Raw genomic sequence first — 22,368 nt, 5'->3', positions numbered from 1 at the left:
ACTCTGAGACAACTACAAAGTCAACTGCAGTGTTACAAATTACTCTCTCCAGGTTAAGGTCAAAACAAATGGAACCAAACACAAGGTAATTGTAGAGGATAAGATGTCTCAAACTACAGGAGAGTAGAAATCAGGTCAGAGGTTTGCTTTTCATCAAGACAATGAGCTTAAGAAAACTTCTGAAGCTACACCAGAGCGTTCAAAAGCAAGAGGTCCAGAGCTCAGTCTGACTGAGGATTAGAATAGACAAAATGCCAGTATCCAGATGTTACAAAGCTGATAGAAACCAATCCAAGGAGACTTGCAGCTGGAACTGCAGCCAAATCTTGTTTCCAAGTATCTATCCAGGGAGGTGAATGTTCCTGCAAGTTTACTTTGTTGTTTAACTGACCTTCACAATAAAAGTATTTATTTTTCATCCTCAAAAGTCAGACATATTGCGTAAAAATTCAAAGCGTGTTCCTTCTATACTGAGAAAAGTGTTTCTCCTTCAGACACTCACCAGGCCTTGAGGTAGCAGCAGGCTGTTGATGAGTGGAGCTGATTATCACATCTAGCAGGTGAGATTACTTCTCTGCTGTGGTTTTATCAGCCCTCAGTCCTTTATACACACTGCAGTGAATCTGCAACACAGATGCCTCATATGTTAGACAAACAGGGCATTTAAACATGCAGTCCCAGAAAGAGATAAGTGACTTGGAGCAGCAGGAGAGGCGAGAAACAGAGGCTGATGCAGCTGTTTGCTATCTGATATGAATTGCAGCCTGAGGGGAAGCTAAATGAAGCAGCAAGGTATGATGATGAAGTGAAGTGAATATGGAGGTTCATTACATGTTACCGTCTGTACTGCTGACGCTCTCGCTTGTTAACACATAGGCAGCATTTGGTAATGTTCATGTTAAATGAGAGTAAACTGTTTCTTCTGATGCGTGATATTTCTGAAGTACTGTTCCTCATCTGTTTAAGACTGCAAGCATCGGACAGAAGGTGCTTATGATCAGGTGTTCGGGATCTGGAAGCGATGCCTAAGTCGATGTTTGTTTTTGATATAATTGCACACATTGCTGCTTAGACATTAGACATGTCTTTTTTGCATGGTGTAATAGCTTGTCTAAATGACATGTAATTAAGTCGTTTTTTGGTTTAAATAGCCAGCAGCGCTGATTAAGATTCATTTTTCATACCACTTCGTGACAAACACAACAAATCTGGTGTAAACAATGTATCACATACAGTACATGAAAAAAGTACATGAAAAAGTCTGTATTCCTTTAGAACAAATAGAAAAAGATATATATATATATTTTTTTAATTTATTAATTATTTAAACAATTAGTTTAATAATTTTATATGATTTTTATTAATAATGCAATAACAGCCAGTGGTCTGTTTCTATTTTCTATGAGTATTCCTTATTATCATATGAGTAAGGGATTAAGCACGATCAGGGTATGAAAAATAATCAATGATTTGATGCAATGTCAGCAGAGTTACAGTTTCATTGTTTCTCTTTATTTTCAACATTAACTCACTACTCACTCACTCTCACTCATTTTCTACCTGTTTATCCGAACTTCTCGGTTAGGGGAGCCTGTGCCTATCTCAGGCGTCATTGGGCATCGAGGCAGGATACACGCTGGACGGAGTGCCAACCCATCGCAGGGCACACACACACACTCTCATTCACTCACACAATCACACACTATGGACAATTTTCCAGAGATACCAATCAACCTACTATGCATGTCTTTGGACCGGGGGAGGAAACCGGAGTACCCGGAGGAAACCCCCGAAACACGGGGAGAGCATGCAAACTCCACACACACAAGGCGGAGGCGGGAATCGAACCCCCAACGGGGCGAACGTGCTAACCACTAAGCCACCGTGCGCCCACACTAACATTTAGGTTTTTTTAAAATAATGACTTACTATACAGAGTTACAGTTCCTGTTAGACTATATCTTACATTTGAGCAGGTATCAGCAGTCATTCCTTCACAAAGAAATTTATTCTCTCTCTTTTGAAGCTATTTAATAAAAAATGCAGCTTTTCCCATGTTAGAAAACCTGAATGGAGAAAATGTTGATATCAAAGGTTCATGTTTTTATGTGAAGATACAAGTGCTTGTATATGTTGATAGAATAGAAATAAAACAAATTAAAGTACTAGCTTTTGGTAGAGAGTGCTAGAAAATGTCTAAAGATAAAGAATTATTAAAGAGCAATCTGCCCTCTTCCACATACACTACGATTCGCTCTGATTGACAGAGCAAAGAGACAAAAAGGCAACACGTGGGTTGATGAGCTGGTACAATGAGAAGACAAAATCTGTGATGGTTTTGTTCTGGTTAGAGTTTATGTCTTCTGTGAGACATGTTATTTTTCATCAGTATTGATGAAAGGTGTTCCCAAGCATGGAGGATACGAACAGCTGGACACCATCTAGTGCGAAAGCAGCTATACGTGAGAGTGCTTACTGTGAATTAGCACACTGACAACCATTTAAATGTCAAAGGCTACTATAGAAACAGAAAAAATAAATAAATTAAAAACTGTCAGAGCTGCTGTTATAGAAAATTATTCAAAACCTTCTGATCCGAATCAACCATTTGCACTGTGATCTAATCTCTTCTAACATGTATACAAGCTTTTATAGATGATAGCATTTAATCATCATTCTTAAAATAAAACTATAATCTAAAGCAAAATTTAGCCCTGAACTGCTCTCCATCCTTTATAGGTCTGCACTGCATGTGTTTCCACTTCATACTACAAGCTTATTATCTGAGAGTACTTATTTAAAATAAGACCCCATTTCAAATGGCTACATGTACAACACCCTCCACATTATTCACACTTCACAGCCATAAACATATGAACATGAGCAAAAAAGAGGGTCAGTTTCATACTCTTGAAACTTAAGTGTTCTAAACCCTTAGCGTTTAATTGTGTGTTTGTTAGCCTGCTGTGTTCAAAATCATCTGAATGCAATTTTCAAATCAACATGCAGCATCGGCAGAGCCGTGCCACTGAGCACTCATCAGTGTGCAAAAAGGTGCAGATGATAATGAGACCATATGATGAGAAATCGGTTTGATTTGAAAACGAAGGTGTCTAAGGTTAGCGCTTTCGCTCGCTAAATCGATTTGAACGTGTGACATTGGAGAAGAAATAAAAAAGACTTTCACAGCATTATATATTGTTAGACTAATATACTGTATGTTATCTAAATGTTTTTGTTGATCTTAGATTCAAGCCTGATATTTATTCATCTCACATGCTTGTGCAGTTATAATCCTGTTTTCCATGTTTTCAGGTGCTGAATTATTGAAACTCATTAATAAAAAGAGTTCTGAAGTGTGTTATCAGATACGTGACACCCGACAGTGTCACCAAAATGAGATGAGGTTCTCTTTTGAGTCTGGTTCCTCTCAAGGGTTCTTCCTCTTCCGTCTAAGGGAGTTTTCCTTGCCACAGTCGCCTCAGTCACCTCAGGCTTGTTCATTGGGGATAAATACGAACACAATTAAATATAAGTCTAGTAATCTGGAATTTTTGATTTTTATTAAACTTTGTATAACATTAAACTTTTGGATGTTCCTTACAGTATGTTCTTTAAAGCTGCTTTGAGACAATATCTATTGTTAAAAGCGATATACAAATAAAATTGAATTGAATTGAACTGAATTAAATTGAAGTTCCTTCTACCTACAGTACATGCCTTATAGTAAGGTTTGAGGACTCTTCCTGGAATTGTGCAAAATGCTTTTATTCAAATTGCACTCTCCATTTTCCAAATGATGGCCGACTCTGTCATCATAAACAACATCTCTTTTCTGTTGTTGCTGTTTTCCCTTAACATGACAGAAATGCCACTGTTATGTGACAGCAAATTGGTTTTTGTGTTTCTGCGCTAGAGTTTCTCTTCAAATGAGCACATCAAGAATTAATCTGTTCTTGTCATTATTAATGCATTTATTCCTGTGCCAGAGCAACGAATATGATTGCATGCTGGATTGGATGCATGTTTACACTCATGAAGTTTCACCCAGAAAACTTGTATAATTGACTAAGGAAATGTGTCATACTTTTTTAGTCCGGGTGACTATAGGAGAATAAAATGGGATGTTAGTGTGTCAGAGTGGGAGAGAATAAAGTCATGCTCATGCCTGTAGTGCATCTGGGTTCCAGATCAGAAACTGACACAGAAGACTAGTGCTAGTCTTTTCACCTGAGAGGAAATAATAAGGTGCCTGTACATTAAGCACTTTTTCCTTCCTTCCGCATGTACAGTACTGCTATGAAAATCACATGCAGACTGGCCATGCATCATGGAACAGAATATTCAATTCAATTCAATGGGATGGTGGCAAGGAAAAATTCCTGAGATGATATAAGGAAGAACCGTTGAGAGGAACCAGACTTAGAAAGGAACCCATCCTCATTTGGGTGATACTGGAAGGTAAATAATGTAAAAGTGTAGATAATGTATTTTATACAACAGTTTGTAGTTGAGTCCTTCCTGCCGAAGTCTTCGAATGATCGCTGATGAAGACACGACCAAAAACTGACGACGCAACAGTGGTTCAAAGAAAAAAGTGTTCAAGTTTCAAAGTGTTCTATTCATAATCATTAGGCTAAATGTTGAGAAATCCTTTTTCCTCATTTTTATCTCTGAGGCATGTGCAGAGAAACACAGCGTGCTGAAAACCCCAAAATGTACACAACTAAATATATCAGATAAGCAAACATCATGTGTTTTGTAATTTAGTGAAAGACAACACAGCAGAATATCTTATAGTAATTTAACCTCTTACGGGCCCTGTGCCGTACACGGCACGGAAGTAGAAGTGACCACTAGGGGATGACCCAGAAACAAGCTTCAATTCAACTTTAAAGCATCAAATTCTCCAAAAACACAAAAAAACCTATTTACCTAGTAAAGTTTATACTCTCAATAATTTTTTAAGCCCACACACAAAGCACAATATGATTCACAGCCTTCATACAATTAGAAAAAATTTCGGACAAAACTGACCTAGGTGGCGCCTAGGTGGACCGGTTTTTCCCTTACCTTTAGACGCGTCTCTTTCTTCACTGGGGTAATATATTCCAACACAAATAATCCACAAAAATCCACACAGGTCCAAGGAATTGAAATATTCCGCTAGTGTTCTGAAAACTGGAAACAGAAGTGCGCCATCATCTCGTTTTGCCGCTCTAACTCCTAATTGGGATATTCAAAAATTCAAAGCCTACGTCATATTTATAGCCCAGGTCCTAACGAATCAAATAAGCCCTCATTTGAGCCAATCGGTGCTTGTATGGCAGAGATAGACGGCTGAGAAACCAATGGTGGCATGACCTCATTTTTTGGGAACCCGCTTTTGACTGACAATTACTCCTTCCAATAGCAATCAAATGGGACGGGACCTATACAGCCGTTTAGCCAATAAGCAGACGATTCCAACGGTATGCGACATGCTTTACATTCTTTGCCTGTGTCTGCGTGAACTGGATGCGCAGAAGAATTCTTGCGTAATCCCTGACCTTTTGTCCCTCTCACAGCTCAGGGTGTCAAGTTACAGGCCTGTTTTCACACCAGAGTGATAGAGAGAGAGTCTAGGCTTATTTATGGCTTGTCAGACTGAGCCTGCAGCCTTTTATTTCAAAGTTATATAGTAAACAAGTACACAAAAACGCTGCACCCGACGACCAGGGCCGTAGAAAAATATTCATATAAAATCAATTTTTGGTCTTTTGACTTGAATTTTTTTTTGGTGAAAGCCAAGACATGTGGCTATGACTCTCAGTTGTTGGTTTGTCCCTAACATGTTCCAGAAAAATAAGATTAATCAGTTTATCAGAAAAACAACCCAGGCGGACAGGAAAATCTGCATTCAAACCCCTGTAACTTTGTGCCAGTAAGGCCTAGAATCAATCTGAATCAATCTCTTCTTTCAAATGAAACCAGGCTCACCCCTGTGTGTCAAAGTATGTGGGAGCTGTACCACTTTTTGTTGGACAATGGATATAGGCGGAGGTCCGTAAGAATTTCTGGGAAATGTTTCTATATTTTATGTGAATCGATCAGAATTATAAAAAAAGAGAAATGCCCCAAAGCTTATGTCTTTTGTGTTTCAAAATTGTAATATATTTTACAGACCCCCCCTGGGTGCATTTTTCATGTATTATATTTTATTGAATTTCCTTAATTTTTAGCTCATTGTTTTGTAATTGTTACAATTGCGTATGGTTTCTAAAAATGCTCTTATTAGTCAATTATCTTACTAACATGCCTTATTGCAGGTAAATTCAAAAAAAAAAAAAAAGGAAATATTAAAGAGCGATCTGCCCTCGTTCACTTCCATCAATGCCACACAGAAACCCACTGTTTGCTAATGCTGCTCTGATTGACAGGGGAGAAAGTAACTCCTAAGACAGGATGGCCATCATTGCTCTCTTCACCTCCTGGCTATGGATGGCAGTGACCTTGTTGCAATTCAAACTCACTCCTGATGGTCGGACAAATGCTTATTGATGCTGTTAAACACTAACTTAGATTGATGAACTGGTACAATGAGAAGGAAGAACTGCAGTACTGTTGTTGTTATGGTTACACTAAGTTTCTTGTGTGAGCGTTTGCTTTGTTTTTCATCAGCAAATAACGGTGTTGCAGCCACAGCACTTCACAGATGAGCTCACAAAAAACACCCGAGCATGAAGAACACGCACGATTGGAGAGCTGGAGTTAAAATCAGCTAGTGTGAAAGCACCTATAGATGAGAATGCTAATTCCGAATTAGCACAATTGACAGCTGTTTATTTGTCAATTGTTCACAAGACACTATTAAGCATGAACCGGCTCCTATTTGAATGTGTAAAGCACAATAAACTTATACCAGAATGAATTACTGAGAACCTTCAGAGCAGCACAAGATTTAAAGTACACAATAAACTTACAAATTGACAGAAATAAGAAAGAACTATTCTACATATACACGACTCTCCAAAAGTTTCATCAGTCTGGTGATACTGAAATGTGATCTGACCTTTGATTCGTACATTATACCCTGACATAGCATTAACGATGATGGCAAAACATCTTACAGCTCAAATCATGCCATCTAGGTGATTTTATGATTGCGGTGCTATTGTGATCCTTCAATATTGAATATAAGAAAGACTTCAACTATAACGGCATGAGGAAATTATGTATATTCTAATGATTTAATAAGCATTTTTTTAAGTGATAATTTAATTTTCATCTGTAATTTGTGTAATACGTCGGTTTCAAAGATTCCAAAGTGACTTCTCCAGTCGACAACACAGTATCACAAAAAAATACAGACAAAAAAGATATAAGAACTGAATTTTCTTCTTCCCATGTTGTTGTTCTTTCGGCTGCTCACTGTTCGGGGTCGCCACAGCGGAACACGTGGTCCGCATATTGGATTTGGTGCAGGTTTTACGCCGGGCGCCCTTCCTGACTCAAGCCTCCCATTTTATCTGGGTTTGGGACTTGCACTGAGAGTTAACTCTTTAGTAGCTAAACTCTTTAGTAATTTTCTTCTTCCCATGATCTTCAGAAAACTATTTCACAAGGTTGATTCTGGACAGCTGACTCATCTGAGTGAGTGTTTTTCATAAGTTAACATTAACTTTAAATGGGCAGTTACGTTTCTAACATGAGCTGTTACACAGATTCAAAATAATGCGGAAAAAATATAAAAAAATTTTGTATTGATTTAATGTAAAGCACAAATCATAGCTATAGTGAGCTAGAGTTATTTATTCTTATTTTTAATTATTTCTCTGAAATTTGCACATAGGTAATTGTATAAAAATGTAATTTCCTTTTGTTATATAGTACATGTATACTTATAAATTTAATACCAGTGGGATATAAAAAGCTTCCCGATCATGTCATCACACAGCTAATGTAATAAGAACATGCATATTGATGAAGGCCATGCAGGTGTTCATACATGTACTGACTTGTTCTCCAAGCCTTTTAATAAGCAAAAGGTATCATAAAATAAGCCTTGGCTCTATCACTACCGCCTACTCCAACTGAGAAAAATGCCCTACGGATTCATCTCATCTCTTTTTTACTGGCTCATCTTTAAATCATAAATTCTGTATGTGATGCTAACTTATTTCCTACCCCTGAGGAATCTTATCTTGCAAACTTTAATACCCTGCACATAACCTACAGTAACACTTAATGTGCTTCTCTCTGGCAAATCCTGAAGAGAAGTGAAAAAAAAAAGCTGCTGTACGGATGTAAGCCTACATTCTACTAAACCAGCGAGAAGCAGCTTCTTCCTACGTTTGTCCTTTTTTGTATATTCTTCTATAAAAGCCAATGAAGACACTTCTCAAGTGCAAGCACGTCTTAACATTTCTCATTGTCTTGTTATAGGGGATGTGACTCAGTTGGGAAGCCGAACTCCTGCAGAATAATTAAAGGAAGTGTTAATTACAAAATGCTCAAAGCCGTCTTTCTCAAGGCCACCTTTCCACTCGAGATCATAACTAGTCCCTCGAGACTTCCAGTCATGTGTGTAATTAACGTGTACGCCCCATCCTGCAAGCCCACAACATCGCAAATAACGCTTCACCTTCGAGCGAACCCCATGCGACGTGTCTGCTACACAGTTTAATGCCTTATTAATTGTGTTGTAAGAGCAAAGCATTAAAAGATTTCCATCACTCAGTTTCTCATGTGCTCAAAATCTATTTATTTTGTGCACAGACTAGTTAATGTTCATAGGCCAAATGATTCCTCTCATCATCTTGGATTAAGCTCATGTATTTCTACATTTGTCACAGATTTATATTTTGGAGTTCATTCAAATTCAAATCTGATTGGTCAAAAATCATACACAGTATAAGATGCAGTGAAATGCTTTTTTTTTTTGACACGTTTCATAAAAATATAAATAAACCACTAGGCTAAACATAGAATTTAAATGTACAGGTAGGAAAAGGATGAATAAACAGAAGACACATTACAGTATACAGCATGAATACAGATATGGTGTGAGTGCTGTGAATACGGTTTTGGTACAGTATGATGAGCTATGACGTGCATGTGTGTGTTTAGCATTGACCTCACATGCTCAGTGGTATCTAAATGAACTAAACATTTAGGCAGTGGTTATGTTGATTTGTGTAAAAGAAATCATTTCCAATTTTATAATTCTCTATTTTCCCCTTTCTCGAAATTACACCTCACTCACAATCTCTAGACAGGATGCTAAATAGGCTTCCTACAGTAAGTCCCACTGTATTAGGCAATTTATAGACAAAATATTCGTAAGTTACATAAACAAACTGCTTTTTGAGGTCGTTTACATGCTATTTTATCTTAATCTGACATTTCATCCTCAAATAAATTTAAACTTGCCGGCCAAATGTTAGAACAGTATAATTCGGATTTTTCCATTTCTTTGAAATAACACACTTTATTTCAACGATCTGTTTTGGTGCTTAAAAAAATAAACCCAAGAATCACAAAAGCTGTTTTAAAAAGCAAAACATCCAATGTACTTGAATCCGACTGCACAAAAATTAAAGTTCATCTGAACAGACACCTTTTTTCACACACAGAAGTAATAATCTTTTATGCAAGCTTCTGTCAGTTATTTAAGAGTGCTAAAGTAAATCCTGTTATATCACGCATGGCATTCATTTCGAACACATGCCTTAACAATCCCTAAACCACTTCTAAAAATTCCTCTTCACTTCATAGCTTCTTTCAACATTTAGCAGATCAGATACAGCTGATATTTTAAAGCACTTATCTACACTAAAGCACTACTAATATTATATATCTACTGAATATTAGAAAAAGAATGCTTTCTATGATTATGAAATATAAAAGCAGGTTTGATTTCTATGTGGCTTCTAAGTAGTAAATATAAAATGTATAATTTCTATCCTGTATTATACTTTTTCTGCTTTGTGACAATGCCCAACAATAACAGCTCTTTACAAATAAATTGAATTGAATATTAGGCTGAAGAACAATTTAAAAAGAAAAAGGATTGCATTACATTGTACAAAGGTTTGATATAAACCATTTTTGAGATAAACACTGTTATTAGTGATAGGATTTGGGATTTTAAAGGTGTTTACACACCTATTAGACTGTTTTCGGAGTCCCAATCGGAGGAAAACCTATAACGGGTTTGTTTATAACTTGGTTTCATGCAAATCAAAAAACATGAAAACATCTCGGGGGAAAAAAATTCCTTTGCTTGATGAATCACTGTTGAGAACAGTCGTGAGTCTGAGCTAAATAAATGGTTAGATAATTATATAAATAAATAGTTTAAAACATGTTTGTCACATTCATATTATATTTTCTCTTTTTCTCCATAGATTCAAATATTCAGAACACAGCTAGGTCATCTGGCTCAGTTTGTGCCTCGCGGCTCATTTTAGCAGCGCACATCTAGAAAAAAAAAATACTGCCCGCATCACAAAATACAAGTCATATTGGGTTCGCTTCCTGCAGTTGGGTTGATTCAGGGTTGAATCGCTTTCTCACAGTAATCAAACGGCGCTAGGTCTGGATTGGAACCAGACTGAGACCAACTCGCTCAGACAGCTCAGAGAGTTGTTTTAGTGATTGCTGTGTTCTCACCTGCCCAACGAGGTGCACCAAGGGGGAAAAAATCTGGTCTATCAGACTAAACGCTGCATACGTAAACGCATCAAAAGCAGCATATTATTAAACCTTTTGAAACGGCAAATTAGGTTTTTATGATTTAACAGCCAAAATGCTTGATTTGTACATATGGTAGACATCTGTGCCATAGTTTAAAACCTCTCATAACACATGCATATTTCAAAACAAAGCACCACATAGAACATAAAAACATCCCAATATACCTTAGGTGTATTTTAGAAGCACTATAACTATAGTCTATGTATCAGAGCATTGACCCAGTTGCTGTTCCTGAAACTGAGGATTCATTTTTCCAACTGCTACATTTTCCACAACCCCATTTCAAATTAAGATCCACGTACAATTAATATTGTGCATTGTGACTGCTTCTGCCTCAAAACTTTATCACATGGCAGATGTGGCCTGTTTGTTCAGGCCCCTCAGTTGTATAGATGTCAGTGTCTAAAGTCTATTTATTGGAGAAAAAAAATGTATGAAGATAATAGTGACAATATCAACAAAAGCTGCATGTCGTCTTTCAAAGCAATATGTTGTCTATCCACATATAAAATTTGAGCTTTCTCTCTCTCATTGTTATGGAGCACTTAGTAACTGAACAGACACACCGCCTCAGGAATTGTTTACAGCCTGCCAGAACTCTCAAATACTTTTACCAGAAAAAATCATGCTCCAGCATGGCAACAATAAATTCCAACTGACTGATAGAAATACTGGATGTATAATAGTTCATTTAGTAAAAAGAAACATATTTAACCCACTTGCGTACATCTCTGTCCTTTCATTTAAACGAGTAGTCATTCGTATACCAAACAAACATGACTCTACTGTATTTTGCACAAGTTGATATGTCTGTACAGTATAAAAGAAGTCTTTGCTCACCTCTTCTGTTGATTTCTGTATCTCGGCTCATTGGAAAGAGACCTGTTGAAAAAGAAATATTATTTTTCAAAAAACGTTGTGTTGATAATGGTATAATACAAATATGTCAGACAATGAATAAAAGAGTCAAAACAAATTTCCAATGACATGCAAGATGGATGTAAGGGCTAAAAACAGGATGACAAAGCCTGTGCCACTATCAAAAAAGTAAACCAATTTGTAGGTCGGGACAAAAGCTGTCACAGAGAGTCTGATTTGAAGCAACCATCTCCTTTTTATTCATCGTGTTCTGGTTAAAAGCGTAGTTTAACTGCTCAGGTATTAACATCAGTTTTAGTTCTTTTAATGGATGCAATGTTAACTTTTGTCTTATGTGTTAGCGAGTCATTTTTTGAAGGCACTAGTTAACTGTAATTAGCGGCTTTATTTGGGGTTAGACAGGGTAGGTTTACTTTTTTAAGTGTAAGTAATAACTTAATTTATGACTGGCATTCGCAACATTAGAGTTATTATTATTAGGGTTACCTGCTTAATGTTTAGTCATCCTTTCAGTCTCTTAATACGCGTCGGCATTCAGCTCTAACAGTCACAGAAGGAAGTTCAGGACTCTAAAAGGTAGTGACTTTCAATAGCTGATATTTAAAAGCATTGGTATTACAACACAAATGCAGCTTTCTGATGTTCAATGGAATAAGAATAAAGGTAAAAGAGACATAGCAGTTTAAATGTATCCCATTCACTCGAATGAGTGATGAAACATTGTGAATATCTGCCATATTCACATACTGGGGTTATACTGACTAACACCAATGACTGAAGGCATTTAGACAATCTTACTGTTCTTACCTCCTCAATCTCCCAATCATTCACAGTCACGCTAGTGCAAACAAGTCAGAGTTTTGGTTTAATAAGTTCAAGCTTAAAGGATATGTTTTAAAAAAGTCAGTTTATTGATCTAAACAGTTGGTTTCCATTAACATCTTAAACATTTAAATGACGAGTCAATATTCAATGAACAATTTAGAACTAGAGTTAAAATTATTTAACAAAGTTGTAATCGTATTAATGCTTATCTATTGTTACACAAAATGTCTTCACAACTTGTCTAAAGTTACTTTTTTGCTGCTGTTCTTTAAGTATAAAATAAACAAAGAACATATTAGCAATTTCCTGAACTAAAACAGGCATTTATTACTTAAAAACATGTATGTGCTTATCTAATTTTACCAAAAAAGAAGAAAATGATGCTCTATTAACAAATTATGGCAAGAAAAAAAAGTAACAATTATGGCCACCTATTTAGAGAAGATTACACAAGGTGATTTATGTCCTTTTTATTACATATTTATGTACAAACACAGGCTAAACACACAGCAGATCACTCGTAGGTAGCTACATACATAGCTGATTGCTTTCAATCCCAGTACCGATATCAAAATCAAAATATACAAACTCAGTATTTACCGTCATCAAATCAAGACGTATTAAGAAAGATGTTATGTACAATATGGGGGGGAGGGGAAGGGGGGAAGGGTCTAACACTCAACGGTTGCCTTGGTGAAATGGTAGCCAAGAACAAGGAAGCCTCATTTTGTACGTAACTCCATGCTTTAGGTTCGGGGGAGCAAACAATAGACAACTAAAGGGAAGCAGCATTCAAATGGAAGTCTATTTTTTGTTGTTTAATGTAAGATCTGTTTGTGTTTCTTAGATGTATGAATAAATTATCAAAACCATATGCTGTATGCAGTCTCTCGCTTCTTGGTTAGGGTTAGATTTTGACCTAATACATTTTTTTTATGTTATAATTTTTTTTGTTAGTTTTTTTTAGATTATTACATAAAGATGCCAGGTAGGGGAGATCACTGATGTGAAGCACCTTTAGAATCTACCATAGGGGTGATCTCTGTAGCCCCCTCGTGAAAGTCTTGCAGTTGGAGCTTTGAGGCTCGGCCGCGGCTGAGTCCACTCCTCTTCAGCTACGGGTGAGGGGACAAGACAACATAAGAATCTGAAATCTGTCTTATGATAATAACAGATTATTCATTCAACCCATCCATCCATCCATCCATCCATCCATCCATCCATCCATCCATCCATCCATCCATCCATCCATCCATCCATCCATCCATCCAGTCATATAAACTATCATTATGTCATCCTTCTCTATCTGGTACAATTGTACTGTACAACCCAGGTCTAATTCCTGCATCACCTGTTTCCCTGCTTCAACACACTGACGCTTTAAGTGAATCTTTGCTGATTTCCCACAGTCACAATACAGCAATATGAGTGTAAGGATGTCATTCAAGATGTGCAATGATGCAGATCATTAGAGTAACCAGATAAACAGCAAACACCGATAGGTGTCTCAATGAGCTCTGTCTAGATTTGCTGCTCTTCAATTTCAACTGATTTTGAGTGGTGTACAATGTCACACTGCCCTATTTATCAGTTAGCAGTAGCTCGGAAGAGGAAACAGGAATTGTTGGCTGATCCAGCTGTCATACAAATACAGCACATGCTGGGAATCAATGTGGTATGAACATGCTCAGTGGGCCATCCCCAAAACAATCAGACCACCTTCAGGATGGGGAATCCTGACACTCGATACAGCTAACGTGATGTCTCCACTAAAGCGCCGTGGCGAGATTGAATGGAAAATAAGCATTATGTGCACATGTTCAGAAAATAGGAATGTTTATATTATATACAGTGAGTAATGGTACACCACAGCTTTACAGTGCATGAAATGTTTTCGTTTCTGTCCTCAAGGCTACTTTCATGTGTAAAGCTGTGACTGCTTCATATTGTTCTCATTTAAATCACATTACAAGTGCAGCGCTGAGATTTTGGTTTCATGTCACTGAATGATTATGAGGCATTGTTTCAGCATCAGCCATGCCAAGGCACTCCAGTGCACAATTTGGCACGCTGCATAATGAATAATTGGAACGGACAAGACACAATGTGAAAATGGCTCCGGTGGAGAGCGATGGAACCCCTGCCAAGAGCAGCACGATCCCTGATTTGGGACATAATCCGGTGAGGGCAGGCGCTCAAAAGGCAAAGCAGCGTATAAAAGGCCATGGCTCATCTCTCAGCGGGCTGCATTGAGGTCTCCAGCCTGGCTCTGGCTCTGCTCCTCTACACTGTGTGCATCTTAAAGCCTACCCTGCAGCAAGCTGCCAAGGTAAGATGGCTACCGCCGAGCACAGCACTCGGGGTATTTGGAAAAACACTAGGTGTTTTTTCTTTATCTTATTGCAGCGAGTGGAATACCATTTCGGGTTGGAAATGAGAAGGGGGTGCTGCATGTCCTCACCAAGGGCGGCATATGAGTGTAAGCCAGAGTGTATAAGCTTAAGTTTAAGCCTGCAATGTCAACAGAACACTGCGGTGCACCACTCTGGAGACACGATCAGAAAGTGTCTAGTTCTCTGGCAGGCTCAAATAGACTTCCTTCTGCTGAGATGATAACAAACTGGGCAGTATGTTCCACTGAGCTTGGTTTTAAACTTGTAAGCTCTAGGGATGCTCTGCAAATGGCCTGTGGGTGTCATGACAGTGACCATCTGGGTGTTTATTCATTCAGGGTTTATATCAACATTCCAAAATAAACAAGATGAGAGGGACTACTGTGCTTCCATCATAAAGGCTTTGTCCTTTTCTGGGCCTCTTAATGGGAGACTAGTAAGCTTATAATTCCTTAAAGCCATGAAATAGCAGCAATAACTTCTTTCTGAGTTTACAAATAGAGAACATTGTAGGTCTTCTGCACCTTCAGGAGAAACAGGATGACCTTTTCCAGTAAATGTCAACGTATAAAGAGCTGAATTTGAGTGTGCATGAGTGGTGGTGGTGTTGCGAAACCTTTAAACTCTAAAACATCGCTCTTTACAAGGAAACTATACAAGCAAGTAAGTACAGAGCTATTTTTCATAACCATTTGGCTTTGAGTCTAACAATAGAGAGCGACCTTTACCGTAATTGTTGTAGGTATCGTCATTGGTTCCATGGCCGTATTCGTAATATTCTGAACCGCTGCAATAAAAATGGAAAATCAATGTTTAAGACTGACATATAGCTATCTATTTTCCAACCATAAAAGTACCAGGAGTCATAGTCAGAGTTGTGGTACAGTGAGCAGTGAGACCTCAGACATTAAACGCTATTCCAAAAGCTGTGTGGGAAACAGGCATGTGGGAGAGAGTTTCAGTGAGGCATGTCTGTCATTTACAATTTTGACCTTGAAGTCAAAATGATCTTGTCTGATGTCTGCAGCATTAAGTCCAGTGGCTATATCTGACAGTTTGATATAACCATGTCAAACTACAGAAAGCATTGCAAATAAAAGACGTAATAAAAAGCCTACATGCCACACATTCAATTTCAGTTTCGTAACCTCGATTCGGTATTATTGTAATATATCTATAAGTGCTGTTTACAAACTGTTGAACAATAGCGACATACTAATGTGATCAATACAACCAAGACTATTCATGCAGCAATATATTGGCAACATAGTAAACTGTTTCTAAATGTTTATTTCTGTGCTTTCTGCCATATACAGCCATATGCTTGTTGAACATCCCATTCCAGATTTAATGTTCCTTTTTGGGAAGGCTTTATGCTGTTGCTGATTTTCTCCACTAGAAGGGAAATTGTAATGCTACAACATACAAAGACATTTTATGGCAACAGTTTGGAGCCCACATACAGATGTGATGGCCAGGTGTTCACATGCTTGGGTCCTATAGTGTATATCATCATCATAGTCTTTTCCTTTCTTAGAATTTCATCGACTTCTTTAGTCCATATTTTCTGTCCCCTGATTTTCTATTAGGTTTATTATGTTTTTATTACTTATATTCAAATGTGGTGGTCTAGATGCTATTGAAAATCCTTTTCGGTAAAAATTGATAACCTTAGAGATGCGAACAGCATGTAGTTAACAGAATGTGGAGCCCAATAACCTGAAGTAACTGAGAAACCAACTCTGAAAACTTTAAGCCTTTCTGAAACTTTCCCTAAGTAAGTGTTGGATTATTGAATACTGAATATTGAATTCGGCTTCACTTTTGCAGAATACAACAGTACAACAATGTGAATTATAATTGACCAAACATCCTAGATAATAGAAGAGAATATATTTACCTTTTGGACTGATTGCTGTAACCATCATCATAGGCCTCATAACCCTGTTCGTCATATTCCCCATCATATCCATCATCATAACCCTGAAAGCACAGAAACACTTCAGGTGATTGTCAGTAGGAGAAGACCTACGCTCATCAGAACTCAGAAAACAGCACACTAATTGTTTAGCACTGAAAAATCAATTTTTAATTACACCAAGAAAGGATTTTTCTTATATACACTCCCGCTGTGAGGAGAGCAACATGGCTGAATCATGTCCAACAGAAAATATTGATCGTTTGCAGGGATAATTGTTTCACTTGCCATGTTTGAGGGAAGGACGTCAGGATTTGACCTGGAGCTCCAAATTCAAACAGTATCGCTGACAGCCATCACAACTAATCGCTAATCATTTAATAAGATGCCAATCTCACATATTCACATGAAGACGTGACACAGAATTATTTAATGTGTATTACTAATTAAAAAGGAAGCACAATTTTCTTTTCCAATTAGCTATTTATCCACCAACCACTAATCTACATAAACATAATAGAATGAATAGAAGACACAAATTTATTTTTATTTATTGCACTATCTGCTGTTCTCTCAAGCTTTCTTCTCCATATTGTCTCAAGGAACTGTTTCCTTGCCATCATCCCCTCTGGATTGCACATTTAATGTTTGTATTCTGAACTGATATATTTCTGTAAAGCTGCTTTAGGCCAATGTCAATATAATGATCCTATTTGACACTGAGGGGAATTTATGATGATCTTGCAAGACAATATACAACACAAAATGATATAGGTTTCTTTGAGTAAGGCACTTAAAAATCTATCCATTGCTAAACAGATACAGTGAATCGCAAAAGTGTGCATTCTTCTAGGTGGGAAACAATTAATTTGTACACAACATAGAAAGGAAAAAACAAGGGAACAGAATTGCAATTATTGTTAAAAATAATTTGTGGGTAAATCCTGCAACAAGACAACACATAGCAATGTGTGTTTGATTCACAAACTAGAGACTTTAACATGACCTTTCTCAGGGCTGCGACAACTGGGAAAATGTGGTTATTATTATAACATTTACAGTATTTAGCAGACTCTTTTCCATACTTGCGCAAGGCCACAGCAGTGCTGGGATTTGAACCCTCAATCTTCATCAACATCATCATCGTCATCATCATCATCATCATCATCTAAGCAGTATATGTGCAGTTTCTTGTGTATGTGTGCAACACAAAACTGCCTGTTAGTTCCCATTTAATGGGATTGGTTGTGAATCCCAGGCCACCATCTGCCACTGATGGGCCCCTGAGAAAGGCCCTTAACCCTTAATTGGTCTGTTATAAAAATCCAAGTTCCTATGGTTAAGGGCGTCTGCCAAAATACTGTAAATGTAAACCAAATCTAAACAATTCTGCTGAATGCACATGCAAGGAATTCTGCATTTATGTGACACAAGCGATTCGTTGCTTGCTTTTATAAACAGGCTCATATGTTACATGAGATAAGGAAGAAATATCTGTGAAACATAATAAACTAAACCTTCTGCTGCTAAAAATGAAATGTCTTTTTGTCCAAAGGGTGTGCAAACATTTGTATTTTAGATATACTGTATGTATAACACAGTTTGCTTGTGTATGCTGCTTCAAGTGTACACAGATCTAGATAAAAGGGTCTGCTAGAAGAATAAATAATCTTACCCTTGTGTGTCTAATCAAGCCTTTCCAAATGCCCTTCACAGATTATTAGCGGTGTTGTCTCAAGGAAAATTCTGGGAGTAATCCATTTCAGCAAGGAAAAGGAATAAAAATGCTAGAAGCAACATTTTTTTAAATCAACAACACTGTCTCAAGTGTTTTGTGCTTTTACAAAGTGTAAATGAAATGAATCTTGCTTAAATCACAGCTATGGGATTATACAAAATATCTCCTAATCACATCATCTACTCCAATCATTTCTTACTTGTATATTTCCCACTGACTCTTTCACACTATTTATCCTTTAAACTCTTAATTTTTAAAAATTACAGTATTATTCATGTTTTTACTATAAATCATATGATTTATTATAATTCTCTGAATTATTCATTAATCACAGTACAATTAATAGGAACAGTGTATGAGTGTTATGAGAGTGAGGAATATAAGTGAATTTAAAGATTGCATAAAAAAAGGGACCTTTTGAAGGCATGTGCCTGAAAGTGTGTCTTTTTTATTACATGAGCTAAGGAAGTTACAGCTGTGAAACTGAGTAAACTACATATCTTGCTGCTAGAAATGAAATATCTTCTTGTCCCGTGGGTGTGTAAACTTTTGCACTCGGCTGTATCTTGGATATATTGTGTGTCTATATCCTGTGGGTTGCTTGTGCATGTAGCAATCAGTGTTCTCCAGTAATGCTGTAGACTGTTAGTTGGGTTTTTGGAAGCAGCAGCAGGAAGCACATCTACTTGAGTTTAGGTAGATAAAGTAGATACTTGTATTTCTAAGTATTTACTGTATGATGGGGATGATGGATTAGTGCTTAGCACGTTTGCCTTGCATTGGGGTTAGGGGGATGATTCTCCCTCCACAATGTGAGTACATGCTCTCCTTGTGCTTCAGGGGTTTCCATCAGGAACCCTGTTTTGAAACATGCATTGTAGCTGACTGACATCTCTAAATTGTCTGAGGGATGATTGTGTGTGCACGATCGTGCCCTGTCATGAGTTAACACCCTATCCAGTGTGTACCAGCCTTGTGCCCTGAGGCCCTGTGCTAGACTCCAGCTTCCATGTGGATAAATGCTACAGAAGATGGATGGATGGATGTATGGATAGATAGATGGATAATGTATGTTTTTGATGGGCTACTTCATTTTTTTATTCAGCACGGGCTGTCATACTGATTGTTTTAAGTGTGAGATGCAGTCTTCCAAGCATAGACAGTATACAATGGTATGGACTTGCAATATTTGTCAAATGTGCTGCTGTGATGTACTGTACATCTCTATGTTTGTTGAGTGATTATTGCCAACTTAATGACCACATTTCTAAAGTAAATTGAATAAAACTGGCATTTATAGTGCTTTGAACTATAGTACAATGAACTTGTAATGGTTGGTTTTAATAGATAACACAACAGAAGGCTTTTTACCAGAAGGCGACTGTAAATTTTCAAACTCCTGCTCATTACTTGGACACGGAAATTTCTGCTCACGTAGACTTCTGGCTGTGGCGTTGTCAGGGGTTTGATGATGTCTGACTGTAGATTGAATTTTTTGTTTTTTCACAGAAAATCTTTAATATTTCCCTAAAAATATGCAAAGTTTTGGCAGAACATACTCCCACATGCATACTGTGTGACTGTTATTATTGATTGAAAGCACACTTATACAGTACTCAGATCAGTCTCCTTAAACCTTTGTAAATTCTGTAGATTAGACTCTAACACTAATTCTTTAAAAAAAGTCCCAAAATGGATGTAGTAATCTTTTCTTCTGAATAGAGTCTTAAACATTTTCTCATCTGCACTCACATTTAGGCCTGTCCTCTACCCCAACATTTATAATTACATAAGTACTAATGCAAAGTTAGTGAGTGTAATGAATAATAAAGGCAGGCCGATGAGAAAGACATGTGGCTCCCAGTCGAGCTGCTGAGAAGGTCTTAAAGTTTAATCCTTTGCTATCGCTTCTGCGTTTATTTTGGTGCTCTTGGTCTTGTCACATTTTCCTTTTCCTTTTTACATTTTTTTAGATTAAAGAAGGATTAGGAATCCTAGTATTGAGTGGTTCACGTTTTTATCTGTAGTTATTACTCTTGACTAATGCTAATGCTGACATTAAATCTCGCCTGCATAAACTGGATTTTAAAGTAGGGTTTTTTTTTAAATATATTTTTTGATTAATCCAGTAGAAAACCATAGAGAGAAAAATAGAGAAATTCAGGTCTTGTCTTCTGCCTTAACAGCATTGAAATTCTGTTTCTGCCTCAGCAGTGGTTTTCTGAGTGTGAACATGGATTAGGCCAAATTAAAGCTAAGGATTATGTTGAGGATTAAGTTGTTTAAGGGATCTGAAGCTGAAACCTTGCTCTATTAGTCTTCTCTCTTAATGAACGGGTCAGAGACCTGCCCTTTCTTCTTAATGGACCATTTTGTTAACACAGCTTCTTTCTCCGAAAATCTTAACATCTAAGCAGTGAAACAGAACTTGGTCTAAGTCACATTCATGAAAATGTCACTCACGTTAATAGGATTTGCCCGTAAAAATAGTCCCTGGCAAAACAGGGAACTCTAGCCTTTTGACATTGTCATTGGTCAGAATTTCACAGACAAAACATGGTCATCTACATCTATATTTCAAGCACAATAAATGCAGTATGAAAGGGCACTTCTTGCTAAATCCATACTGTAAACCTCTGAGACAGCATTGTTTCAACCCTCTGAAGGAGCAGAGGATATAATGCTCTTTCATTATCCTGGGCAAAACAAACATGATAGAAAATCCATGTGTAAACACTTCTGTCAGAATACAATGACTTGGAATTCAAGGGAGCACAAACTTTTTAGCTCACGGCCAAGACAAAGCTCAAACCTCTCAAGACAATAATATCGTATACTGAATCATCCCAGATATTTAGCTGCTTTATGGGGTCACACTAAAGCCTTAAAATAATATCAGTCAAGAAAGTTTCATCAACGATTGCAAACACATGTAACAGGGTTTAAATAATATTAGTTAAATTCATGCACAAATTGGGAAAACTCGCCATTCGCTGTTGCATCTCTTGTACGCACGTACGTTGTGTTGAGGGGCGGAGCTGCGTATTCTCCAGCAGTTTCGCGATGGTTTGCTGCTGGTAAGCTGCCTTGATCATTGCTCCGTCTTAATAACTAAGTTTGGACTGTTTTCAAGTGCAAAGTATACTACACACAAGTTAGGAGTGTGTGTATTAACATGCTTGTGAACTCCGAACTCTGTTTATTTTAAGATTATTCATGCAACGGTGATGCAGTGCCTCTAACCAGCCTTTTTGGCCGTGTGTGTGTGTGAGAGAGAGAGAGAGAGAGAGAGAGAGAGAGAGAGAGAGAGAGAGAGAGAGAGAGAGAGAGAGAGAGAGAGAGAGAGAGAGAGAGAGAGATTATGACTGGTGTTGTTTATCATATAAACCCAGTAAACTGTAAACCCAGTCTGGACAGAAACCACATGAACTAAACACAAAGCAGCTAAACTAAGAACTGGATAATATTCTCCCTCCTTTCTGAAATAGAAAATAAAATATAACTTCACTCACCTGCAGCGACGTGAAACACGACATACAAAAGATATAAGCACTTCATCATTACTGATTTCTCCAGGTATGTGTTTTTGTCATGTTGTGTATGAATTGTTATCTGAATTGTGTGTTCACGATCACCACACGTGCTTTAGGCCCTCGCACGTGCTGAGCGTGTATCTGCGCCATTTTAGATATGTGCGTTCTTTCCTCCCTGTATATAATTTACACAAAATATGTAAAATATTGGTCACTTGAGTTTATAGTTTTATTACATTATTTTCTAATTTCTTTAATGTATGTTTTATTAATAATTGTGTCCACTGTATGATATATTGAGCAGTTTCGCGATGGTTTGCTGCTGATTATTCATGCAACGGTGAT

At 37.4% G+C, this 22,368-nt stretch overlaps 1 protein-coding gene across 2 annotated transcripts in view; it reads right to left on the bottom strand.

The window, feature by feature from the left end:
* Positions 1–524: 524 nt before the first annotated feature.
* khdrbs2 (KH domain containing, RNA binding, signal transduction associated 2) overlaps positions 525–22,368 on the bottom strand; it is a 104,097-nt gene continuing 82,253 nt past the window's right edge. The window contains exons 7-11 of one of the 2 annotated variants that reach the window (XM_027174826.2): positions 16,735–16,817; positions 15,563–15,621; positions 13,457–13,556; positions 11,578–11,619; positions 525–623 (exon numbers count right to left, since the gene is read on the bottom strand). In XM_027174826.2, the coding sequence (XP_027030627.1) occupies positions 13,459–13,556; positions 15,563–15,621; positions 16,735–16,817 (240 nt within the window). In that variant the 3' untranslated portion in view covers positions 525–623; positions 11,578–11,619; positions 13,457–13,458. Of the gene's footprint in view, positions 624–11,577; positions 11,620–12,102; positions 13,557–15,562; positions 15,622–16,734; positions 16,818–22,368 lie in introns of both variants that reach the window. The other variant, XR_007140290.1, reaches the window with a different exon arrangement.

Source organism: Tachysurus fulvidraco, chromosome 4 (assembly GCF_022655615.1).
Source record: "Tachysurus fulvidraco isolate hzauxx_2018 chromosome 4, HZAU_PFXX_2.0, whole genome shotgun sequence".
NCBI lineage: Eukaryota > Metazoa > Chordata > Actinopteri > Siluriformes > Bagridae > Tachysurus > Tachysurus fulvidraco.
The sequence above is the reverse complement of the archived record's forward strand: the minus strand, read 5'-3'. Positions and strand labels throughout refer to the sequence as shown.